Genomic DNA, 23,671 nt, shown 5'->3' with positions numbered 1-23,671 from the left:
AAGAGAAAGAAATACTTACATACAGTAGAAGGAAGAAGGCCCCTCAACCTCATGATGGCAACCAGTTGAACTCAGATCAATCTGTCTCTGCAATCCAAGGTAATTCTGACTCACTCAATTCCGATTTGGATCTTCCTATTGCTCTCCGTAAGCATGTTCGTTCTTGAACCACTCGACATCCCATAGCTGATTATGTTTCTTACTCACACTTATCCCCTGCCTATCATTCCTTTGTGTCTGCTCTTTCCTCTGTATGTATCCCTTCCAGGTGTTCAGAGGCGGCATCTGATTCAAGGTGGAAAGAAGCCATGAATGAGGAGATGAAAGCCCTAATGAAAGCAAGGATGTGGGAAATGGTGGACCTGCCAGAGGGGAATGGCACCATTGGGTGCAAGTGGGTATTCACAGTAAAGCACAGGGAAGATGGGTCAATTGAGAGGTACAAGGCCAGACTTGTGGCAAAGGGATTTACACAAAAGGAAGGAATTGACTACAAGGAAACCTTGGACCCAGTAGCAAAGCTCAACATAATCAGGGTTCTACTGTCACTAGCAGCAAAATTCTCTTGGGGACTTCATCAGCTGGATGTGAAAAATGCCTTCCTAAATGGTGATCTTCATGAAGAGGTATTCATGGAACCCCCACCTGGATATGATGTTGGAAAGAAGCTATGTAAACTAAGGAAAGCATTATATGGTTTGAAGCAATCTCCTCGGGCATGGTTTGAGAGACTTTGTTTGGCCATGAAGAAAGTAGGGTACACTCAGAGCAGTGCAGATCATACATTGTTTACAAGGAGACAGGATGACAAACTTATAGCACTCATTGTGTATGTGGATGATATGGTGATTACTGGAAATGATGTGAATGAGATGAAGAGGCTGAAGAAGTTCTTAGCTTCAGAATTTGAGATCAAAGACCTGAGAAATCTGAGACACTTTCTTGGGATTGAAGTTGCTAGATCAAGAGAATGAATCTACATATGTCAAAGAAAGTATGTGCTAGATCTCTTAGAGGAAACAGGCATGATGGGGTGCAGGCCAGCAGACACTCCAATAGAACCAAGTCATGGATTACAAGAATCAATGGGTGAGGAATACTGTGATAAGGAAAGGTACCAAAAATTGGTAGAAAAACCGATATACTTATCCCTTACTCGGCCAGACATTGCCTATGCACTGCATGTTGTCAGTCAATTCATGCATTCACCAAAGGCCCCTCATATGAAAGCAGTGGAAAGAATCCTCAGATACTTGAAGACTTGCCCAGGGAAAGGAATTCTATTCAGAAAAAACAATAGACTTGAAATTGAAGCCTACACTGATGCTGATTGGGCTGGGTCTGTTGGAGATAGAAAATCAACCTCAGGTTACTGTACATTCTTGGGAGGAAACCTAGTCACATGGCGCAGTAAGAAGCAGAATGTTGTGGCTAGATCAAGTGCAGAAGCAGAATACCAGGCTATGGCACACGGGGTTGCTGAACTCTTATGGCTCAGAACTCTCCTTAATGAGCTTGGTATCAAGACTGAGGGTCCTCTCAAGCTGTATTGTGATAATAAAACTGCTATCAACATTGCCAACAATCCCGTGCAACATGACAGGACAAAACATATTGAAATTGATCGACACTTTGTCAGAGAGAATTATTTCAGGAGAACTCTGTGTGCCTTATACTCCATCAGAGATGTAGATTGCAGATGTATTAACAAAAGGGTTGGCATCAACAAAGTTCAGGGACATACTTGGCAAACTAAACATGATTGATATCCATGCTTAGCTTGAAGGAGAGTGTTAGAATGTTAGAGTGATGTTCGGTTGATAAGAGTTCTTATTAGCCCAGTTTTATGTTTAACTTATCTTGTAACTTGGCCTGTGTTAATGGGCCTAATCTTGTTTAATGATTTAAGTCATCTAGGTGTCCCATCACTAATCAGGGGCATCCCAGTAATTTCTTGTACCTTGTACTATATTCACCTATAAATAAAAGACTGGTCGACTGGCTAGTACAGTTCGACATTCTCTTCAGTTTTGTGGTTCTCTTCTCCTCCTTGCTACTTCAAGTATAGCTCTTCAGATTACAAAATTCACAGAAAGGATGTGGTTTATAGGGGGGGAGAGGGCTAGTTGGAGGGGGCGCTGGAATTCAGAATTCTGCATCGTGTGTCTCCATACTTCTCTGTACTTTCTTGGCTTATTTCAGAGCAGGAGTCACCCTAAAAGTATAGAGATTTAGCTAAGGAGGCCAAACCCTTTCAAACCAGGTGGATCCCTAGAATAGCTAACACCATACAAGGATGTAATTGGGGAATGCATGGGCCTGAGGTTCTTTTGTAATTCAGAAAGATTGATTTTCTTCTTTATTGTACGGTCAAATTTATGCAGTTCGTATGTATCATCCCTGCTGCCTAGTCTGGACACGTAAGGGAATTTCCTCTAAGGCATTTAATACAAAATTCTACAGTCGATTAGAAAAAAAGGCTCTTTATCCTACATATGAATATATGAAGGAAAATAAACATGTTCTGGGCAGGGATTTAAAAATAAATCTTCTTTGACAAAACTACAAAGTGAAAAATATGACTCTTTTACCCGAAGGTAGAGAGTTAATTCTTAATTGAAGTGATTAAAATCACATGCATTGCACAAATCATAATATTCACGAATCAAGTTGTAGGATTCAAAAAAAAAATCATAAGATTTGGAAGAAAAAGGATTCCGACACAAGATTTTTGAAAAAGAAAAGATAAAATGCTTGGGTAATGTCAAAACTAAGACAACTTCATTCTTATATTCACATTATAAATGTCCATAATGATGTGCTCAAAGAAGACTAGAGCAGCTCAAGTGGAAAGCCATCATAAATATGAGAACTTGAGGGCTAGAACGATTCTAGCTAACTTTCCAAAAACAGTGTGAGACTCCAAAGATCAAATCATAAAGCACATAATAAACCACCTAAGCATTCGAATGTTAAAATGTAGAATCATGCAAGTCTTTCTTTCAACAACAAACAACAAATGCTCAAGATCTTTGCCCAGGCAATTACCTCAGTTTTGCTTGCAGGAAATATATTAAGCCTGCGAAGTCTTCGGGGATACTTCAATTCAGCTTCATGCCTTTGTTTGCCACAGGTAATCCCAGAAAGTGTAGAAGGGGGCTGAGGATGGTCAGGACAGCTGATAGGAGCAAAATCATGAGACTTCCCACCAACCAACTGAGCTTCAAACGAAAGGTGAGGTCTGGGAACTAGGAAAACAGAAGGAAAGGTTTCATATTAAATTATATCAATACAGCTCAAATAGATAATGGAACTAGAAAATGAATTCATTAATAAATAATGAAGCACAACAAGAAGTTGCAAAGGATACAAATAGACACCGTGTGTTTAAACCCTAAGAATTACAACTGATCCCAAAACATAGACTGCCTTTGTACTCCTTGCTTAGCAAGACTCTGCCAAACAGTTGGCAGATCTTCTGACCCATAGGACTTGAATGAACATGTCCCTAGAAAGCCATTTGAACCTCCTAAGGCCATTCCTCAGATGCCAAGAGACTCCTTCCCCTTTCATTAACCAGTCCACCACTACTTTGGAATCTCCGTGAATGATGGTCAGACCATTCAAACAAGGAACCAGCAGCCAAAACATGTGTCAATTGCTGTTGTAACCTGTAATATTTATTGTTTTATGCTCATTTTGATTTAAAATAGCTTCTAATATTTTATTCGAGAGCCAAAAAATCAATTGGATGGTTTAACCACTCAACTGGTGACCCAGTGACCAAAATTTTTCTTCATCCAAAGTCTGACAACATTGCATTATAAAGCTCTCCCGTGAACCAATTTTACCGCTACTCCACTTTTTTACATGTATGTTAACATATATACATACATGTTTTACCATAAATCATATCACTCAAGCAATATACATTGACAAAATGTAGGTAACACCATAAATCATAAATGCAATTTCCATAAGAAATGGAAAAAATATTCATATGAGTTTTGGTTTAAATCAATATAGAAACATTAAAAAAAATGAAGGGTTCTAAACAGTGTTCACAGTTTTACCAACGCATACAAATTTTCTAGAAATTTCCCAATTTTCCCAACAGGTGAAACAAAACTTCCTGAATCAGAAAATTCCAAACTATGTATGCACAAACATACATATGTCAAAATATTGCACAATCATGCAGCACAGAAAATTCTGGAATCACGTGTTTCCATAAATTTAAGAAGTGGTATTTAAAATTATTGATTCTGATCTTCAAATCAACAAACCTCAACTAGATTTTTTTGGTTCAGTATTTAACTTGAAAACAATTAACTCTTTAGAACAATCATACAATATACTATCCTCGTCCATTTATGTTTTAGTGTATAATATACGTCACTTAAGATTTACTAAAGTTTCATAAATATACTTTATAGTTTTCTAATAGATTTAAATATTTGCCAATTTTACTTGGATTTTCTACATTGTTTTGCACAATTTCTGAATTTGAAGAGGCAAAATGACTAACAAAATTGAAACTTCAATGTAAGCTTTAGCAGTTTTTCCTTTTTTCTAGGAAAAAAACAGTTCTAAAGAATTCAAACCCAATGTTAGACAAAGAATACATATCTCCATCATTGGCAATCTGCCAAAGAATTCTATACTGCAATGACATTACAATTTTTAAATGTGCACAGTTTAGTTGTAGCTGGATTTCTTCCACACAGATTTAATGTAGAACTAGTGGACAAATGGCTGATAACTTAACTAGAAAACAAAGTAAGAGGTTCCCAAGAAATATCCAAGGGAAACAAGTACTGTATGTTAAGTAATGGGTTTATGAAATTGTTTGAACAGGTTGCTCTAGGTCATAGGTGGTGGTGATTCAGCAATGGAACAACACTTCAATAAGAAATTTAAATAAGACTAAAAGATTTTTTAATAATAATATACAATTAAATGATATACCTGTTATAATATTCAATTAAATGGAGTCAGCAGAGACAGATTTCTCAAAAGTCTGTTTACGATGACATCTATAGATGAACTTCAAATCTCTTTCAAATCTACAACACAATTGCCTTCCTAATAAATGCAGCTAAACATAGAAATAATTGCTACCGAAGAAAAAAATTCAGATTTAAATAAGCCTAAAAGATTTTTTTCAATCTCTTCAAAACATTGATATCACGATATCAAATCAAACCTTTGATTCATTTTATTGAAAGAATCCCATACAGGTCACACATGAGCTAGTCGAATCAACTGGAATAACCCCAAGTTCACAGGCTTTCATGCCTGTCTTGAGTGTGGACCTTCAAGAGTGATTCTGATAGAACCCCGATCCAGCCATCTCAGGTTCTGAGGGTTCAGCCAGGCAGTCTACCAAAGATATCTCGTGTGGCACCCCCTATCAAATTTGTCTACTCCAGGAAGACATGTCAACATAACTAATCCACCCACCCACCCCCATGTGTGGGTAAATCAGGCTGATATGCATGAGGAGTAGTATAAATATCTCTGTGAAAGTCTGAGGAAGAGCAGAAAACATTACCAGAATTCTTTTCCTTCTTTTTATCTTCTTTCTTAGGAGGAAGAGCTCCCTCGAAGTAGCTCAGTTTTCCTGTGTAGCTTATCAGATTCTTCTTTGTCAGGCCTGGATTAATATATATTGTAGGCCAAAAAGCCCGGCAGGCCAGGGACTGTGTTTAGCAGCCCATTATATATGGTGCAAAACCTAGCTTGGGCCAGGCCCAGACCACAACTCTCTAATAGTGATTTCCCTATCATACCCTTTTTTGAAAAATATTTCTCTATCATACATTCAATACAACTCTTTTATTCTTTCCAAAACTTGAGGGTGGCAAGAAAAAACCATGCTCTTTTCACCAATTTCTGAAAATCGTAATCATATTGTAAATCACAAGAGGGTTTAATTGAATCGTATCCTGAATGGTATCATAATTTCTACTGGCAAGTTATTTACTCACAGCAAAATACAGTACAGCAACCATAGTTTTTCTCTAATTTCTACCTCAAATATTAAAGATGTCAACAATTATGGTGTAAAGAACTATAAGACTAAGGACTTAAACAAAGAGAGTACGCACAGATAGACACAAAGATAACAGAAATTCCCAAAATAAAAAAGAAAATATCCTTGCAAACTTTTTCAGCTATATAAATGGTAAAACTTCCCACATGGTCTACAAATATAACAAACAGATAACATAGAGCCAAAAAGAAGCAACCATCATTGCTAAAGATAAAACAAAACATAATAAAAAAGGTAACACAACAACATTGATCAAAACAGAAGGCAAAACAACAACAAAATCGTACCACTATCAGGCTTCCATCCATTGCTGGATAAAGCTTGTATTCGATCCCATAAATCTTCTAAAAAGTCCTGGTAAGAGAAAAAAACCAATCACAAAAAGAATAAATAAATAAATTATATGTTAAACAAAAAGCGATCTGTTGCAAGTTGAAGGGCTAGAAAAGCCAGCTGCAGACCAAAAAAGACGTAGGTGAGGTATTAAGAAACGATTTGGGTGCTCAAATTTAACAATGGATATGACACTAATGGAATAGCAAAACAAGATTCATGTAGTCAACCCCATATAGTTGGGATAAGGCTTAGATGATGATGATAATGATGAAATGTTAAGCAAGAAATAAAAAAATCAAATTTTAATTGCAAAACATATCTGACAGAAAATAACTGTATAAAAACTTAAAGGGTACTTATTTGTCTGACAAAAACTCTCAGTTCACCTTAATGAATGACACAATAATGATAAGCCATTATACATGCACCATTTGCAACAATAAAAGTATATAGTGTATTTAAATCAATGATTTCAGGTCAGCAATGGAGAACTAGGTTTTTTTTTATGGATAATGGTTGGTGGAGAGACCAAGTTATGATAAAAAAGTTCGTTAAAACAGGAATCCAAAAGCAGAACAAGAGTGGACATTGCTTTCCTACTAACAACAGTTGGATAGCCATGGATAATCTTTCTTTTTGAAAAGGTTTTATCCATATTTAAATATGGTAAATATTTCATTAAACTGATGCTTCACACAACCATATGTCTGAATAGCTATGGTGTGGCCTCTGAGAAGTCTGAAGTGCACAACAAAGTGTCCAAGTAACGTCGTGCAGCAAGAGTGCTTAAAAAAACCTTACTAAAAGTGAGAGGTGTACAAGGCACTAGACTCAACTTATTCCCAAAGTTATCCTTTCATTTTTTGCATAACTGAAATATGCATATGCAAGTTCAAAATTAAATATGATGGTGTCTATTAACTTTATCCAGTTTGTATAAACACTGAAACACATCACATACATTTCATTTTGTGGGTGGAGAAGGCCAACAATTCCATCAGGATCTGATGCATAGTTGTCAAGGCGGCACCTAGGCGGTTTTTCATGGTCGCCTTGCCCAAACGCCACAAGTTTTGCATATTAGGTGCCTACATTCATCTAAAAAACTATTTTTTTAATTTATTGTTTTGATATTTTTTTAAATTTATTGTTTTGATATTTTATTGGATGTTTTATTCTTTTAAAATAAATCTGATTACGTGATATCATTTTAGTATTAAGACCAAGTATACAGCCTTTTTTTCTTTATGTCATAAGGGTTTTTTTTGGTTCGATTGGAGAGGAGGAGAACCGAAGGATTCAAGCCCCAGCCGAACTCCATCGCACCTCAGACATTTTTTCCTTTTTTTTTCGAAAAAACGGGGGCTCCTTTCCTCCCTTTCTGCACTCATCTTCTTCTTCTTTCTCTTTTCCAGATTTCAGTCGAATCAGTCCAGAGTTCTCTCTTCTCAGCTCAGACATTTTTTCTTTTTTGTTCTTATAAAAAAACAGGGGCTCCGCCCCTATACTCCTCAATCCTTCGCTTTTTTTTTTGAAAAAACAGGGGCTCCGCCCTATACTCCTCTCCTCCCTTCACTGATTCAGTCATCTTCTTCTTATTTCTTCTTTTTCTTCTTTCTCTTTTCCAGATTTCAGTCGAATCAGTCCAGAGTTTTCTCTTCTCAGCTCAGACATTTTTTCATTTTTTTTCAAAAAAACAGGGGCCCCGCCCCTATACTCCTCAGTCCTTCGCTTTTTTTTTGAAAAAACGGGCTCCGCCCTATACTCCTCTCCTCCCTTCACTGATTCAGTCATTGTTCTCACTTCTCACTTCAGTTTTTAACAGCCGAACCTATCATTAATATATATGAATATGATTATATAGCGGCACCTAGGCGCCCCATGGTCGCCTTGACAATTATGATCCGATGGAAGCAACTAGAGACCAAAGAATCTGCTTTTTCATACTACTAAGTACTAAATGGAGCAGCCAACCGAGGCTGCTAAGTTAATGCATAAAGTTGTAATGCTGGTTTCATAATTTTATGGATTTTTTTATTTGGATCAAATATCTAGACTCTCTAGTGGGGTGTTTTAGGACCCAAGGCCCATCATCTCCTGCTTTCATCGACACAATGGCCTCTTGTAAATCACCTTCCACTCCCAATGGACCAAATTCCAGACATACAGTAAGCACTCCCATATTTAAAAGTATTACCTCAGCCTTCACAGAATCACCTTCTCCAATAGAAACCAAGTAAACCAGAATGGTGCCTCCAGCATGTTTCTGATACCTCCTCCAATCCAGGATTGTCCTAAATTGCCTAGATCGGGTTTAGTACTTGTATAACAGTTTAGTGTAACATTATTTTTTTAAAGCAAAGGAAAATTTTATTAAAACCAGGAGGCACAAACAAAAGAGATAAGAAATCACCAAGAGGAAGGAAGAACTTTTAGGAAGCACACCTCTTAACAAATAGCTGAAGCACCCAAAAGGATCAACCGTAGTAATATTTTAAGCACTTGTCCATTCATCAAAAAAAAATATTTTAAGCACTTGTCTAGAGTCTAGACAACTAAAATGACTATAGAAGGGTGATAAGCCCTTAACATATACAAAAATTGTGCTTATATATGCATAGAAACATTTACATTCAGCTCACAATACAGAGAATCTAAAAATGATAGCAATCCAGTTTTCAGTAAAAAACTTGGCTAGAGTTCCATCCAAAAGCCTTGAAACACTAGCCCATCTCTTCAAGTTCCGCTCCACCTTACTGATGACATTTTCAACTGGAGTTCATTTAGATTTAAAAATTCTGCAGTTCTACTCCTTCCACACTGCCTAGCAGATTGCAAATGGAAAACAATTCCAGAGAAACATCCCTCTCTGGCAAACACCTCAGCCAAAGTAACACAGAAAGTCCAATGCACCTAGAACAGCTGAAAAAAGTGGGGCACCAAATCCGAAAAGTAAATGAGAAATGGAGCAACAGATAGTGAACAGATTTGGAATCTACACCACAAAGGCAACAGAAATTGTTCTACGCCACACAAAAAATATAAATCCTTTTTAACAGCAAAAGAATTTCATTAATTAATTAAGTCAAACTTAGTACAACTGTCAGAAAATTCCCACCAGCCCTAGTTACATCGGATTAAAATCTTGCCCAAACTAAAAGAGGTTTTTCAACTCCCTGTTTTGCTAATACAGCCGCTATCCCATTTGCAGTTCTTCTTACCCAGTTGAACTTAGGATTAATCCTCTTTGCTAGGAGATCAATTTCCCTCAAAGCATGTGTATAGTTCCAAGGTGCCAAGCTGCTTTCCTCGGTCCCTAAGACTGTTCTCAAACGGGTTTACAACAGCTTAGAGATGAAATTATAAAAACTTCCTATGAGGCTGATTGGGCAGAAATCTTTGAGGTCAGCAACTCCAGCCATTTTAGGGATTAGGGAGATGAAATTAGATTTTGCTCCTTGAGGTCAGCAATTCCAGACACTTTTAGAGATCATCACTTCTCTAAAAATCTTTCACTGTGAATAGCAAATAGGCCTTCAAAAAAATCCCAACACTAGGTGTAGAACCCTATTGGGAATCCATTAGGGCCTAGGGCTTTGTCCCCATTGAGCTCATGTAATGCTGCCCACATCTCCAAGCTGATAAAAAATAACACCACCTAACTGTGGTCTGATTACCTTCCCTTCTGCATATAGATCCTTGTAATAAGAGATAATCCCATTTATTACCTCTTCTCAAGAGTCCAACAACCTGCCATTGGCCTTGATTGATCATTGAAGTAAGTTCTACCTTCTCCTTGCACTAGCCCTTAGATGGAAAAATATGGTGTTCTTATCCCCTCATATCAACCATAACACCATAGATTTTTTACACAAGGGCACTTCTATACAACATTGCCTGCAGAACTCATTCCAAGCCACTAGCCTCCTATAAAGATTCTCCTCTGAACTACTTTAAACTCCCTTCCCATCTAGCTCTGAGACTGTATCGAATATCCTTTCCTTGCGCAACTACAGACTCCCAAAAGCATTAGTGCTCCACTCCTTATTTTGTTCTTGACAAATTTTAACTTCTGAACAAAAGTTAGCTGAGGCATCTACAACTACACACCAATCTTTCACCTTCTCATAGAATACAGTGGCTTTGATCACCTCAAATCTGAACAGGCCTAGTTTTCAGGTAACCTCACCAAATTGCAGAAGCAGCGGCAAGTGATCGGAAGTTGAACGAGGCAAGGTTCTTTGTACGATTTCTAGAAATGACTATACCCAATCACCATTAACAAGGAGACAATCCAGACTTGACACAGCTGGAATAGAGATGAAATTACTCCAAGTGAAAGCAGCACCCTGCAAGGGCAAATCAATCAAGCTCATTCTGTTCATGAAGTCACTAAAAGGCATTAAGATAACATCTCTGCCAAAATTCACATCCCCCAGAAGGGAACCTTGTTTTGTTGATATTACATGTATGCCCCTCAAAGACTGCCATCTACTGGCCCATCTACACCAGCAGACTTATAAACACCTCCCAAGCTTCAACCATTCCAACCCCTCACAAACAAAGAGAAAACTCCAGCAGACTAATAAATGCCTCCCGAGCTTCAACCACATCACAATGATGTTCCCAGATGCCCCATTAGCAGGCCTCTCCGCGCATTGACAAACACCATCACCTCACACCTCCCTATTTACTACTTATCCTGCATTTTTAAGTTACACCTGCTACAATATATCATTATCAATATAAAATATCGTAACATGTTTTTCTATTTCTTGGCAACTTTTTTATTTATGTTTCATTGGAAATTAGGGATTGAACAAGAGAAAAACAGCTTGCGGTTCAAAGCAAGAGAACAACAACTCCTTGATAAACACCTCCACAGAGGCACAGACTGAGCAAGTTTCCATAATTCACTTATTAATCTCCTGTCCATTTGTATTTGGAATTTGGGAATACGTCTGTTCTCTCTTCAGTTGCAGATGGGTTCTCCCACAAGAAGTGGTAAGTTTATTCAACACCAACTTCCTCAGACTCAAGGAGAAGAGAGGGACGATCATGTAGAGGGCATTTAGAGCAGCACTGGTTTAGACAATATGGAAAGAATGGAATAATAGAACTTTCTGTGAGAAAAGTGGAACAAAGGAGGAGCTAATGAAAGCTACTCTATTGAGAGCTGCACATTGGGTAAAAGCATTGAAGATTTTTAGAGTGTTGTCAGTCAATGATATTATTAGATCTTGGTCTGAAGTAATGCAAACAGACACACAAAAGAAGTGCAGGTGCGTTGGAAGCTCCAGCCTGCTAATAAGCTGAAGCTGAACTTTGATGGTAGCTCTATGGGTAACACGGGAAGAGTAGGCATTGGAGGAGTGATTAGAGATCACCAAGGTTCGATGGTACTGCTGTATTCAGGTCCAATTGGATTAGGAGATGCTGTCAAGGCAGAAACCTTGGCATTGTTACAAGGATTGCGATTAGCATGTCAGCTGAGTCTCAGAGGCTTGGAAATTGAAGGTGACTCAAAACTAGTGATTCATTGGGCAAAACAAATCAAACCAGCACCTTGGAAATACAGGCATAATTTTATGGAAATTGATGTCATTGCAAAGCAATTAAATTCAAATTTCAGCTGGTGAGAAGATCTGCAAATGAGGTTGCTGATGCTCTAGCTAAACAGGGAGTTGACAGACCAATTTTGTTTTGGGCAAACTTGTAAAACTCTGGGCTGGAATCATCCAACAATTGTACTGGATTTTATCATTAACCTGGTGGATTCCATTTGCTGATTAAAAAAAGAGTTTGCATATGTTCTCCGCCTGCTTCTCTTCTGCTGCTGCTGCCGCTGCTTTGGCATTAAAACAGGGACCCTGTCAGCCTATCCCCTTTCTTTTCTCTTTATTTTAGAGCAGTAAAACAGGAGCTCTGCCCCTTTCTTTTTTCTTTAATTTTTAGCTGTAAGCATTTTTTTATAGGAAACAGTAACATTCACTGATTAGATTAATTAAAGAATTACAACAGTTACCACCCAAACAAAGATGGTGAACTGTCAATCATAGTTTTCAAGGCACCAAGGCGAGGCTAGGTGACAGGGGGCCACCTTGTCGCCTAGGAGATGGATTTTCTTAAGTGAAAAATACATATCCTAGGTAGTTCCCTAGGTTCCATAACCATCTTTCCTTAATAGCTATCCATAATTTTCACAAGAAAATTATAAACTTCATGTTTATGCCTAGAAAATCAACATATTTATGAGAAGAAAAAGAAGAAAGAAAAGAAAATTCAAAAAATAAGGGGACTGAACCCCTATTTTTGTTTTAGGAAAAGAAGAAAAGAAAAGGTGGAGGAAGGAAAAGAAGAAGATGTGGAGGAAGAAATGTGTTGATTAGACAAAACATTAAGTTTTTCCCTTACTTATTGGTTCAAATTCTGAAGTCCTTGAGGGTTCAATACAGCAGTTAGCAATGTTTGTGTTGATTAAACTCTAACAAATAAGAAAATAATAAAAAGAAATTAGTTTATAAACACAAAAAATGAATATTTCTGTTTAATAATGTCTATTTTATAATTATAGTCTCAAAAAAGTAACAATATAAAAGTATTTTATAAGACAGTATACAAAACTGCTAGGCAACTGGGCGAGGCAAGCCTCCAAGGGCGCCTTGTCGCCTAGGCGTCGCCTTGACAACTATGCTGTCAATAGACATTCTTACAAACAATCCCAAAACAAAGCCTCCCTATTTACTCTGTGTTTTGCTAAAGCATTGGCCATTCCATTTGTCTGAATGACCAAATACCGAAGCTTCTCGTTTGCAGCCATCCCATTACCAACTTGGAGTCCCCTTTCACTTCTATCTATTGCAGCACCAATTGTTTAGCTAATCTGAGGCCTTGGAGTAAGCCATCACTTCTGCCCTTAGAAAATCTCCTACCCCAATTGGGCCCGAGAATAGGACCAGCACTCTTCCTCATCTCTAAAAACACCCCAACTCCGGAAGGACCTGGGTTACCTACAGAGCTTCACCAAAGTTCATTTTAGCTGTAAGCATCTTCTCTACTCTGTATTTTTCTAATTGCAATGAAACAAGGAAGCCATGCCTCCATGGTTTTCTTTTTTGAGTCTAATATTTTTTGCACTAAAACCTTTCTTTTCCATTCTTTTTTTTTTTTTGCAGTACATTATTTTCTGTTCAAATATTTTAAAGTAAAACAAATTGTTTTATGTTCTGCTCTCTTTATTTTATTTTCAAATTTTTTTCTTTGTTCTTCAATCTTGTTAAGTAAGATAGGGACTCCACCCCTTTGTTTTTATAATAGGGATTCCCCCTTCTTAACATTTTCACATAAAAAAAGCTTTGAATTCAGTGGCTGATGAGCATTGGGTGCTTATTGTTAAATAAAAATTACACTAGAAGTGCTGATTCAAGTAGAAATGGTATAAACTTATTAGTTTATTATCCAAGTTACTTTTTTATTAAGTAATCTAGTTGCAATATTGAATTCCTATTAATATATTGCATATTTGAAATATCAAAATTAATATACTTAAATGTCTATCTCCAAAAAATAATGTCTATAACCCCATTGATAAGATCATTCAACTAGAAATTTAATGCATAAACCATATCACCGAAAGTCCCAATGTAAAATTCCATTTGAAGTTCCAAACTTTGAGAAGATAAACCATGCAATTGAAATTGGCATCCACAAGAAGATTAGAAACTTGGAACAAACCACACCTTTTCATCACGAACATTCTGATTTTCATTGTCAAGCTCAAAAACTGAGAACCCAACATCACATGTGCGTTTTCTGATGCTCAAATAAGCTTCTATGCCAACCATGACTCTCTCAATCTCCTCAGGAACTTGCTGCATACAAAGTACTCTTTTTCAGGAATCAGGAGAATTACACAAGGACATTTGATATGCAATTCACAAGTTTAGAGAAATCAGCAGGGCAATAGCACTACATACTGAATATGACCAAACTCGTCGTAAACCTTAAATTCCAATCCACATACTCAGAGTAAGTTAATTTGATTAGTAGAATTCACCTTGAAATTAAAATTTAAAAGAAAGTTGGTTAATCAGAACAGCATCCAGTTGCCTTATGTTATTTGCCATTATCTATGAATGACGAATGCATGTGAATCACCATTGCAGTACCAAAATGTTTCTATTTGCATTAACCATCCAATAGACATCCAAACACATGTAATATAACAAATATAAAAAACATAGAATTATTATAAGATCAACAATTTTAACCAACTTCAAAGGAGAAGACCACATATATATCTCAGACATGAGTTAGAATTCAAAACTCTATGATTCTTTAGTTTTTATCAAGAAAACTCCACGGATTCTTGAGCAACAGTTTTGTGTAACATTTCCTTTTCTCCTAGCTTATTTGACATTAATGAGCAGCTAGTCTACAAGATGGGTGTCATTTCCCCCATAAAACTTTACCTAGTAACAATGGCAACATTTTAGGCCCATTTACTGTAGGTATATGTTAGAATTCAGAAAGTATGAACTATTTTAATAGAAAATACTTTACCATCTTTTCTCATCTTGCGGAGTCAGACCCTTCAACATGTGCTGAATTCCAACTCCGGTGCCTCAGTCAATACAACACTGAAGGAGGCAGTCTGTGTCCTACCATAAATTATACATGTCTAATCTAATGCAATCAAAAGGAGAGGTCAAAAGGAGGATATTCTCACTTTCTGACTCAGAGAACATCATAAAATTCATTGAAGAACCCTAACATCAAAGATCACACAATGGACCTTTTTGATAAGTAAATCATACAATAGATTGATTTAGTAGACAATAATTTTCTACCACAATCCTTGGGTGTGAAATTATGAAATAGGCTCCAACCATTATATATTGTGAATTTTATTTGGATAATTCTCTTAACAATTCCTTTCCACTTTTTTATCAATAACAGTGATAATTCTATTGATTAGTATAAATTAAAGAGTACAGTAAAGCATCAGAATGGAAGGTTTGGTTTGGACTAGGCTGTCTGAAGAACAAGTAAACTGGTTAGAAAGAGATTTTAGTGAAGAGGAGATCAGACAGGTGATGTTTTCAATGGATGGATCCAAAGTACCTGGTCCAGATGGTTTCACCATGGCTTTCTATTAGGACTGTTGAGATGTGGTTAGAGAAGACCTTGTTGGGGTGTTTCAGGAATTTGCAAACAAGAATAAGGTAAGCCCTGGAGTTAATGATACCTTCTTAGCCCTAATCCCAAAGAAGATAGATGCAAAGGATCCTAAGGATTTTAGGTCGATTAGCCTGGTGACATGCATCTATAAAATCCTGGCTAAAGTGCTTTCTGTGAGAATTTGAGTAGTGCTACCTTCCATCATTAGTCAAGCACAAGGTGCTTTCATGCAAGGAAGCCAAATAATGGATCAGATCTTAATAGCAAGTGAGCATGTGGAAGACCTGAGAAAGTCGGGGAATCAAGGTTTTGCTTGTAAGCTGGATTTAGAAAAGGCATATGATCTTGTGGATTGGAGCTTTTTACTAGAGGTCCTTGGGTGTTGTGGATTTGGAGATAGATGGTGCAATTGGGTCAAGGGCTTATTAGCTCTTGCCATTACTCAGTCTTGGTTAATGGGGTGGTCAAAGATTTTTATCCCAACTTGTAGAGGCCTTAGACAAGGTAGATAAGGAAGAGGCAATGAGAGGTTGGAGGGTAGGAAGGAACAATGTCCGGGTGACGCACCTACAGTTTGTCAATGACATCATATTCTTTTGTGAAGGGGGTGATAGGCAAAAAGTGAGGAATCTCAGAGCACTGCTACAACACTTTGAGAATGTCTCCAATCAGAAGATAAACCTGGATAAGAGTTGTGTGGTAGGTGTTAATATGAATGAGAGGGTTCTTGAGTCTGTGGAGGATTGCTTAGATTGTCCCATTTCTTCTAGGCCCTTGCAGTACCTAGGTCTCCCTCTAGGGGCTAACCCAAAGGAAAGTAGTTTTTGGACCCCAATTTTGAAAAAGTTTGAGAAAAGATTAGCTTCTTGGAAAAAGAACTACATCTCTCTAGGGGGTAGGGGGTAGAGTGACCTTATTGAGAGCCACCCTATCAAACCTACCGGTCTATTTTTTCCTCTATCTTTAGGATTCCTATTAGGGGGGCAAAGAAGTTGGAGAGATTAATGAGAAATTTTCTTTGGGAGCCAGGCAGGAAAAGAAAGATCGTTTAATTAACTGGGATATAGTTTGTAAGGGTAAAGATTAGGGTGGATTGTTCTCAAGAATAAAGCCCTCTTAGGAAAATGGTTGTGGAGGTGAGCATTGAAAGGGAGAGGTTGTGGCATGAAGTGATAGCTAGTATACATTGCAGATTGAAAAATGGATGGGATGCTGGTGTGTCGCGTCGAGCTACATCAACTCCGTGGAAAACAATCTAGAGTGTCCTCCCTCAATTTCTCAATTTTGTCAAGTATGATGTCAACTCTGGTAACTCTGTTTATTTTGGAAAGACACTTGGGTGGGTACCCTTGCCCTTAAGGACCAGTTCTCGTCTTTCTATTCCCTTTCCCTTTACAAGGAAAAGGTTATCTCTCATTTTCTCCCAACACCTGCCTCACCCTCATCCTTAAGTTCGGGCTTTGGTTCTCGTAGAGGCTTGAGGGATGATGAACTCAGTAGTGTTTCACACCTGTTGTCTCTTCTTGGCAGTGTTTTTCTGGACCCTCTTAGATTGGATGTGAGATTATGGTCCCCTCATCCAAAAGGTTACTTCACATGTGCTTCCTTTTTAAGGCCCTTTGCTCTTCCCCGAGACAATTGGGTTTTCTGACCAAGGAGATATGGTCTAGACTTGTTCCACCTAAAATTATTATTTTCTGTTGGGAGGTGTTTTATAGAAAGATCAATACCTTGAACTACTTGCAGAAGAAAAGGCCTTTCATGTGTTTGTCCCCTAACTGGTGTGTACTTTGCAGGGCCAATCGTGAGGATTGCTCCCACTTACTTGTATCTTGTTCCTTTTCTGTTGCCATTTGAAGTTGGATTTTTGCTTTGTTTGGGTGTAGGTGGAATCTGACCACAAACTTAAATTAGTTGTTTGAACCTTCCTTTTTTTGTGTGGCCTACAAATTCATGATCTGCTACCAATTTTCTCCCCTTATATCGGTATGACTTGAATTCAGGTAACTCCATAAAATTTTGGGAACAGATTTGGGTAGGGAATGTACCTTTAAAAGATCAGTTTCCTTCTTTGTATGCTCTTTCGGACCTTAAGAATGAGCTAGTTTCTTCTTTCATCACCCCTTCCTCTTCCAATTTTGGGCCTGGGTGGAACCTGGGTCTGAGAAGGGTTGTGAGGGATTTAGACCTCGACAATATCTCGAGCCTCCTTGATCTCCTTGATAATGTCTTCTTAGACCCCTCAAACAAGGACTCTAGAATTTGGACCCCTACCCCAACTAGCTCCTTTTCTTGTGCTTCATTATTTAAAGTTTTAAGCCAGTCCACTGATCTTGTTACCCCCCCCCCTTTCCCGGTTAAGGAGGTTTGGTGCAGACCAATTCCTCCCAGGGTTGGTAGTTTTTGTTGGGAAGCCTATCTGGAAAGAATTAACACTGGTGATTTGCTCCAAAAAAAGAGACCCAATACTTGCTTGTCTCCTCATTGGTGTGTTCTCTGCAAAGTCTGTTTGGGAGTAGGCATTTTCTCTCTTTGGGCGTAGCCGGAATCCCCCATCAAACATGCAAAGTCTATTCTCCCCTTCTTTTTTCAAGCGGAGAGTGAAAAGAGGAAAGATTATGTGAAGGGGACTGAGGGTTGCAGTATGTTGGTCACTAAGGGAAGAAAGAAACTCCAGGATCTTTTTAGAAGTCGAGAGGGGGGCTGATGAACTGAGGGCCACAATTCATATTAGGGTTGTACAGTGGCTGAAATCCATAGTGCTATTTACAGATTATACAGTGGATGATATGCTGAGGAAGTGGGGAGAAATTGCAAACTGTTCACAGAGCAAATCAGCAATGTGTGCCTTGGACCCCCCCCCCACCTGCTGGATTCTTAAAACTGAATTTTGATGGCAGTAGTTGAGGGAACCCTGGACAGTCAGGGATTGGAGGTGTTTTCAGGGATGAGAATGGGGTCATTTCTGCATTATACTCAGGCCTGATTGGAGTGGAGGACTCCCTTAAGAGCTGAGATTTATGCAGTTATGGAAGGGATCCAGAAAGCCAAGGAGATGAATATCAAAACAATCATAATTGAAGGGGATTCGGAGGTGGTAATAGGGTGGCTGAATAAAGATAACAGTAGCCTATGGAATTACAGTAATGAGAGGAAAAAGTTTAAGTGGCTGGTGAGGGAGATGGAAGTGAAGATGAAGTGGGTTCAAAGATCGGCTCATTCCTTGGCTGACGGATTAGCAAAACAAGGGTAGAAAGGGGCTCAATGCTTTGGGCCAATTTGTAAACTACTGTTTCCAGTTCCTTATCTTTTCTTTAGTGCTCAAGCTGTATGTGGAAGACAAGAGTGCTTGTCTTCTTCTTTGTATTCATCTTTTTCCTGATTTGATGAAGTTGCTAATGAATGTGTTATTGATCAAAAAAAAAAAAGATGTATTAGAGCACTTGCCTTGTGGACAATATAGGAAGAAAGGAATGCAAGGTTATTCAAAGAAAAGGAAAGAAGCATTCTGGCTATAGAGGATTGTATCTTGACTAGGGCCACCCATTGGTTGAGAACTGTGGACTTCTTTCATACATTTTCTTTTGATGATATTTGGAGAAACCGGATAGGGTGGCTAATAGTCATAAGGACAGGGAATCTGCAGAGTGGGTGCCTCCGCCTGAAGGTTGGGTAAAGCTGAATTTTGATGGTAGCAGCCAAGGACATCCAAGTCTATCGAGGATAGGAGGGGTGCTGAGACATAAGGATAGCAACATCTTAGCCTAGGTTTCAGGCCCTGTGGGGATAGGAGACTCTAATAGAGCCGATATTTTAGCAGCTGTACAAGGTATTCAGATTGCAGAACAATTAGGAGTTCAGAATTTGGCAATTGAAGGAGACTCCAAAATTATTGTGGAATGGCTGACAGATCCAGGCTCAGCTATGTGGCGATACAAAGACTTGTTGAGGAAAGTCAATTGGCTCACAAGAAGCATGACTATCATTGATCAAAAAAAAAGAAGCATGACTATTACCTCTCTTTGGGTGGAAAGATCAGCAAATACATTAGCAGATGGGTTAGCTACGCAAGGGGCTTCAAGGGAACATTTATTTTGGACTGCACTGTAATTTTCATTCTGTTTTTTCCTGTTTTAACTTGATGTAATACTTTGTGAGAAGAGGTAACAGCCCGTGCCTCTCCATGGGTTTCCTGTAATGCCTTAATTCTCTGGTTTAATAAAATTATCTTCATTCATCAAAACAAAAAAACGTCAGAATGGTCAGCCTCAACTAACCATCCATAGTAAGCAGACATCAAGTACAACCCCCCCCCCCCGATCTATAAATCCCCAATGCATTGTGTTTCTTGTAACCACCGGTTTTGCCAACCCATCTGCTAGACCATTAACAGTCTTAGGTATCCACTGTTTGGTTGCTCCCAAATCATTTATAACTCTTTTAGCTTCTTTGATTCTGTACTGTGTTTCCATGGTGGCATGATCTCTCTTCATTGCATGGCAAACAACTTGTTATGACCTTCAAATCCCCTTCAATTCCACATTAGTCAAAGCCCCAACACAAACAGGACCACAGTAAAGAAGCAATATGTTCACAATCATTTCTAATCACTTCTCCAATACCTGATGCACCTGGATTGCCCAAGTAGCTGCCATCAAAATTCAGTTTGAAATAAAGTGTTTGGTGTGCACCAGTCCACTTGTAATGTTGACTTGAGGCAAATTCAGCAACCTCTTTCCAATTTAACATCAACAGTTGTACAGCTGTATACAAGCCAAATAACTCCAAAGCTTTGACCCAATTTGCCAATTTCATGGTGATATCATGAATGATTGACTTTAACTAATTTTCCTTACCATTAAAGATGCATGCATTTCTTTCTTCCCACACACACCAATCAGTAGCAGCTCCAAGACAGCCTCACAAGATCCATCATCTCTTTTTTGGAGGGGAAAAATGAGGCTTCAAATAACTGTTTGAGATCACTATTAGGCACTCACATTGCTAATTATTATTTAAAATAAAAAAGAAGAAAACTTTAAGGAAAACCAAGTCTAACTTACATGTTATCAATAATATTTAAAGTCTATTGTGACAATGTCCCTCATTCTGACTATAATTAACGTCAAATGGTATGACAGAATGCAGTCTCAATCATTAAAAAAAAAGAGCCATGCTGCTTTCAATATAAAAAAGAAAGAAAGATCAATACCTCAAATATAAGCAACTTTCAATGGAAAAATAAATATTAAAACATAAAAGGAGATCTTCCTTTATTTTTTATAAGTAAACAGATTGTCGTTACAATAGCAACCATTTATGGAATCACACATTGACTAACAAGAACATATGGCTTAAAATGAAGTAAGAAAGCATCAAAACAGTGGTACCTCAATCAACTCCGCCCCTCCCCAAGGGAGACATGATAAAATGCATGTTATATAAAAATCAGCACATGCTTGCCAAGAAGGATTTCCATTCTCTTCATCAATTGTTGTGGCAGCTGATGATAATAGTGTTTCAAAGACCACCACTATTGAACCTGGTTGGAGGACCTTGCTGCACATCTATAGAATATAGCAAGCATTACATCTCAACATATACTTTGGAATCAATAAAAGGAGAGGGAAAAGTGAATAAATAGCTAGCTATTGGGAAAAGGATATACTGTTGCAATTTCCTATTTTTCATTGGGGAAGGGGAGGATGGTAGAGGGGTGTTATTAAGAGACTTCATTTCAACCACATCGTCATGATAGTAAAACCAAAAATGAGGTAACAATCACTAGACTACTGCCCAATTTTCACCATTGAAGCCTAGGGGTGTCAACAGGTCAGGTTTGGGCCTGGTTCGTGTATATGCAGACTTTGATCCTATTATATTCCTCCATTGCAGGTCAGATTGAGGCCTGGGTGTGCCATAACTAGTTCCACACCTAAACCAACCAAATTTTAGTAACTAATCAGGTATGTGCCTATGTGGAAATTGACAAAATCCTATTGAATAATACTAAAATCTTCCTTTTCATAAAAATACTAAAATATACTTTTTACTACATGCCTATAGTTAAACAATAAAAGGAAAAGACTGGATTTGCTCTCTTCCTTCCAATAAATTTCAAGATTATCAGCCTTTCACCAATCAATTCCAAGATTGGGCCTGATTCGTTATGGGTCATAAATCTATCATCTATGGACCCAAGTTGGGGGGCAATATGCTTGGATCCAAGGATATGTCAGGTATCTGAGTAATTGGGCACCCAGTGCCACCCCTACCATTGCTAAATAAATAAAGGGACGTGGCAATAACAGATTGAATCTTCACTGGTCAAAATAAAGATGGTAAAAAATAACAAGGCGATTATTTTATGCAAGTTTTTTATTGGGACCATTTTATGCAAGTTCAGCCTAAATTTTATAAATTTATTTTCCTGATAATCCAGGCTTTTACATCCATCAAGCTCCTAAACAGAACTCTTTTTTTCATCAGTTACTCAACAGATAATTCTTAGACAGGCTAACAGATACATTTAGTATTTTGCATTTTGTTCCACACTAAACAACCAGAATCACTGAACCAGCTGCTCTCACAGAAAGGGTACTCAAAGATCAAATTCGGCATCCTTTCACTCTTTTCTACAGCTTCAGACATATGCATCTGAACGGCTGCAACTGTACATTTTATATATGTGATTCTTCCATTTTCTTTGAAATTAATACATTACTCTCTACCTAACAGAAAAAGGAAACATATTCATATTGCTTTTATTATAAGGTTTTTATGTCATTTGCCAACCTGGCAAACCCCAAACCGTTGGGATTAAGGCTGAGTTGAGTTGTGTACTCCTTACCTATCAGAAAATGGAAAAAAGTAAAATAAAAAGGAAAAGAATGGAAAGCAAAGAAAGAGGGTAAATTACTTGTACCTCTTCTGAGATTTTGGTAAAATACTAAAACCTCCCCTTCAGTTTACTGAGTGATTAAAAATGTGTGCCGAAGGTGCACTTCAAGGTGTGAGTTTCGCCTGTGCCCAGGCACAGCCCCTTTAAAAAGGTGTGCGCCTGGTGAGCCTAGCCATGCACCCGGTTCTCTTTGTGCATCAGCACAATTGCATAACCTTTTTAAGCTAAGTGGTTATGCCTCACTCACTTGTTGGTGCTCCAAGAACCGCCTGCCCTCTTTTTGCTTGTGTTTTTCTCTCATTGTTTGTAGTATTATAAGACATTCTTCATCAAACAACATTTGATACCTAATCCTAAAAGATAAGGAACTATAACTGAAATTACAAAACCAATTACTTCATACGACATTTGAAACCTTTCAAATGTTTATACGACATTTGAAACCTTTCAAGAGTCTATTTCGCCCTTCTATGACCTTATTGTAAATTCATTGAACAAAAATACCCTTATTTATTTCTTGAAGAGGCATTTTCTGCCATACTATAAACATGAGAACTAAATGCTGAAACCTGAAAGCAGGATCAAGAAAAATAAAAATCTGAGATGGTTAAACTGTATTTATTGGTTATAAACAAGGTTGCATTTATCAAAAAGATGTACTTTAAAAGTAAGGACATTTGGGTACAGGAGCAAATTGGGTATCCAACTTAGATTTTACAGTGCATTGGGCGTTGGGCCCCAGCCATCAGGCTGGACCTATTTAAATTTTAACAAATGCTCAACCTAAACCTACCCAGGTTGCAGCTGCAGCCCTACATTTTGATAAAATACATATTTCTATCATAAGTGCATCTCTTCAGTTAACAAACTCCCTGCAGTTTCATGGTCAAAGGGTATATAAATTAATAGGTAGCACCTAAGAGGAAGTCTTATAATTTGACTCAAACCCCAAGAGGGGTAAAAGTAATTTACAAAAAAAAAAAACAGAGTTGGGGTGACATTTCAAAAAATAATAAAGTTGTCATATCAGATCAATATGTACAATGAATTTTAGTGTAGCAGGAGTGCCATAGATTTTTTTTTATTGGAAATTTATTAGATCAATACCAATCAAAGAAAAAATTATTAGATCATTATTGTCAAAGTTATTGTGCTGATGGGATGTGGCATGAGGGTCTTCTTTACTTCAGTTAGATCTC

The 23,671-nt window shown here is 37.8% G+C and overlaps 1 protein-coding gene across 2 annotated transcripts in view; it reads right to left on the bottom strand.

Moving 5' to 3' along the window:
• The window catches only part of ABH1 (ARM repeat superfamily protein), a 56,553-nt gene that overhangs the window by 20,502 nt on the left and 12,380 nt on the right, over positions 1-23,671 (bottom strand). For both annotated transcript variants that reach the window (XM_088977110.1, XM_088977111.1), the window contains 4 exons: positions 20,962-21,138; positions 14,131-14,262; positions 6,343-6,409; positions 3,049-3,248 (listed from right to left, as the gene is read on the bottom strand). In XM_088977110.1, coding sequence (XP_088833236.1) covers positions 3,049-3,248; positions 6,343-6,409; positions 14,131-14,262; positions 20,962-21,138 — 576 coding nt within the window. The remainder of the gene's footprint in view (positions 1-3,048; positions 3,249-6,342; positions 6,410-14,130; positions 14,263-20,961; positions 21,139-23,671) is intronic.

The sequence above is a fragment of the Nelumbo lutea genome, chromosome 3 (genome assembly GCF_056320005.1).
Source record: "Nelumbo lutea isolate HS-2025 chromosome 3, American lotus-T2T, whole genome shotgun sequence".
In the NCBI taxonomy this organism is placed as follows: Eukaryota; Viridiplantae; Streptophyta; class Magnoliopsida; order Proteales; family Nelumbonaceae; genus Nelumbo; species Nelumbo lutea.
The sequence above is the reverse complement of the archived record's forward strand: the minus strand, read 5'-3'. Positions and strand labels throughout refer to the sequence as shown.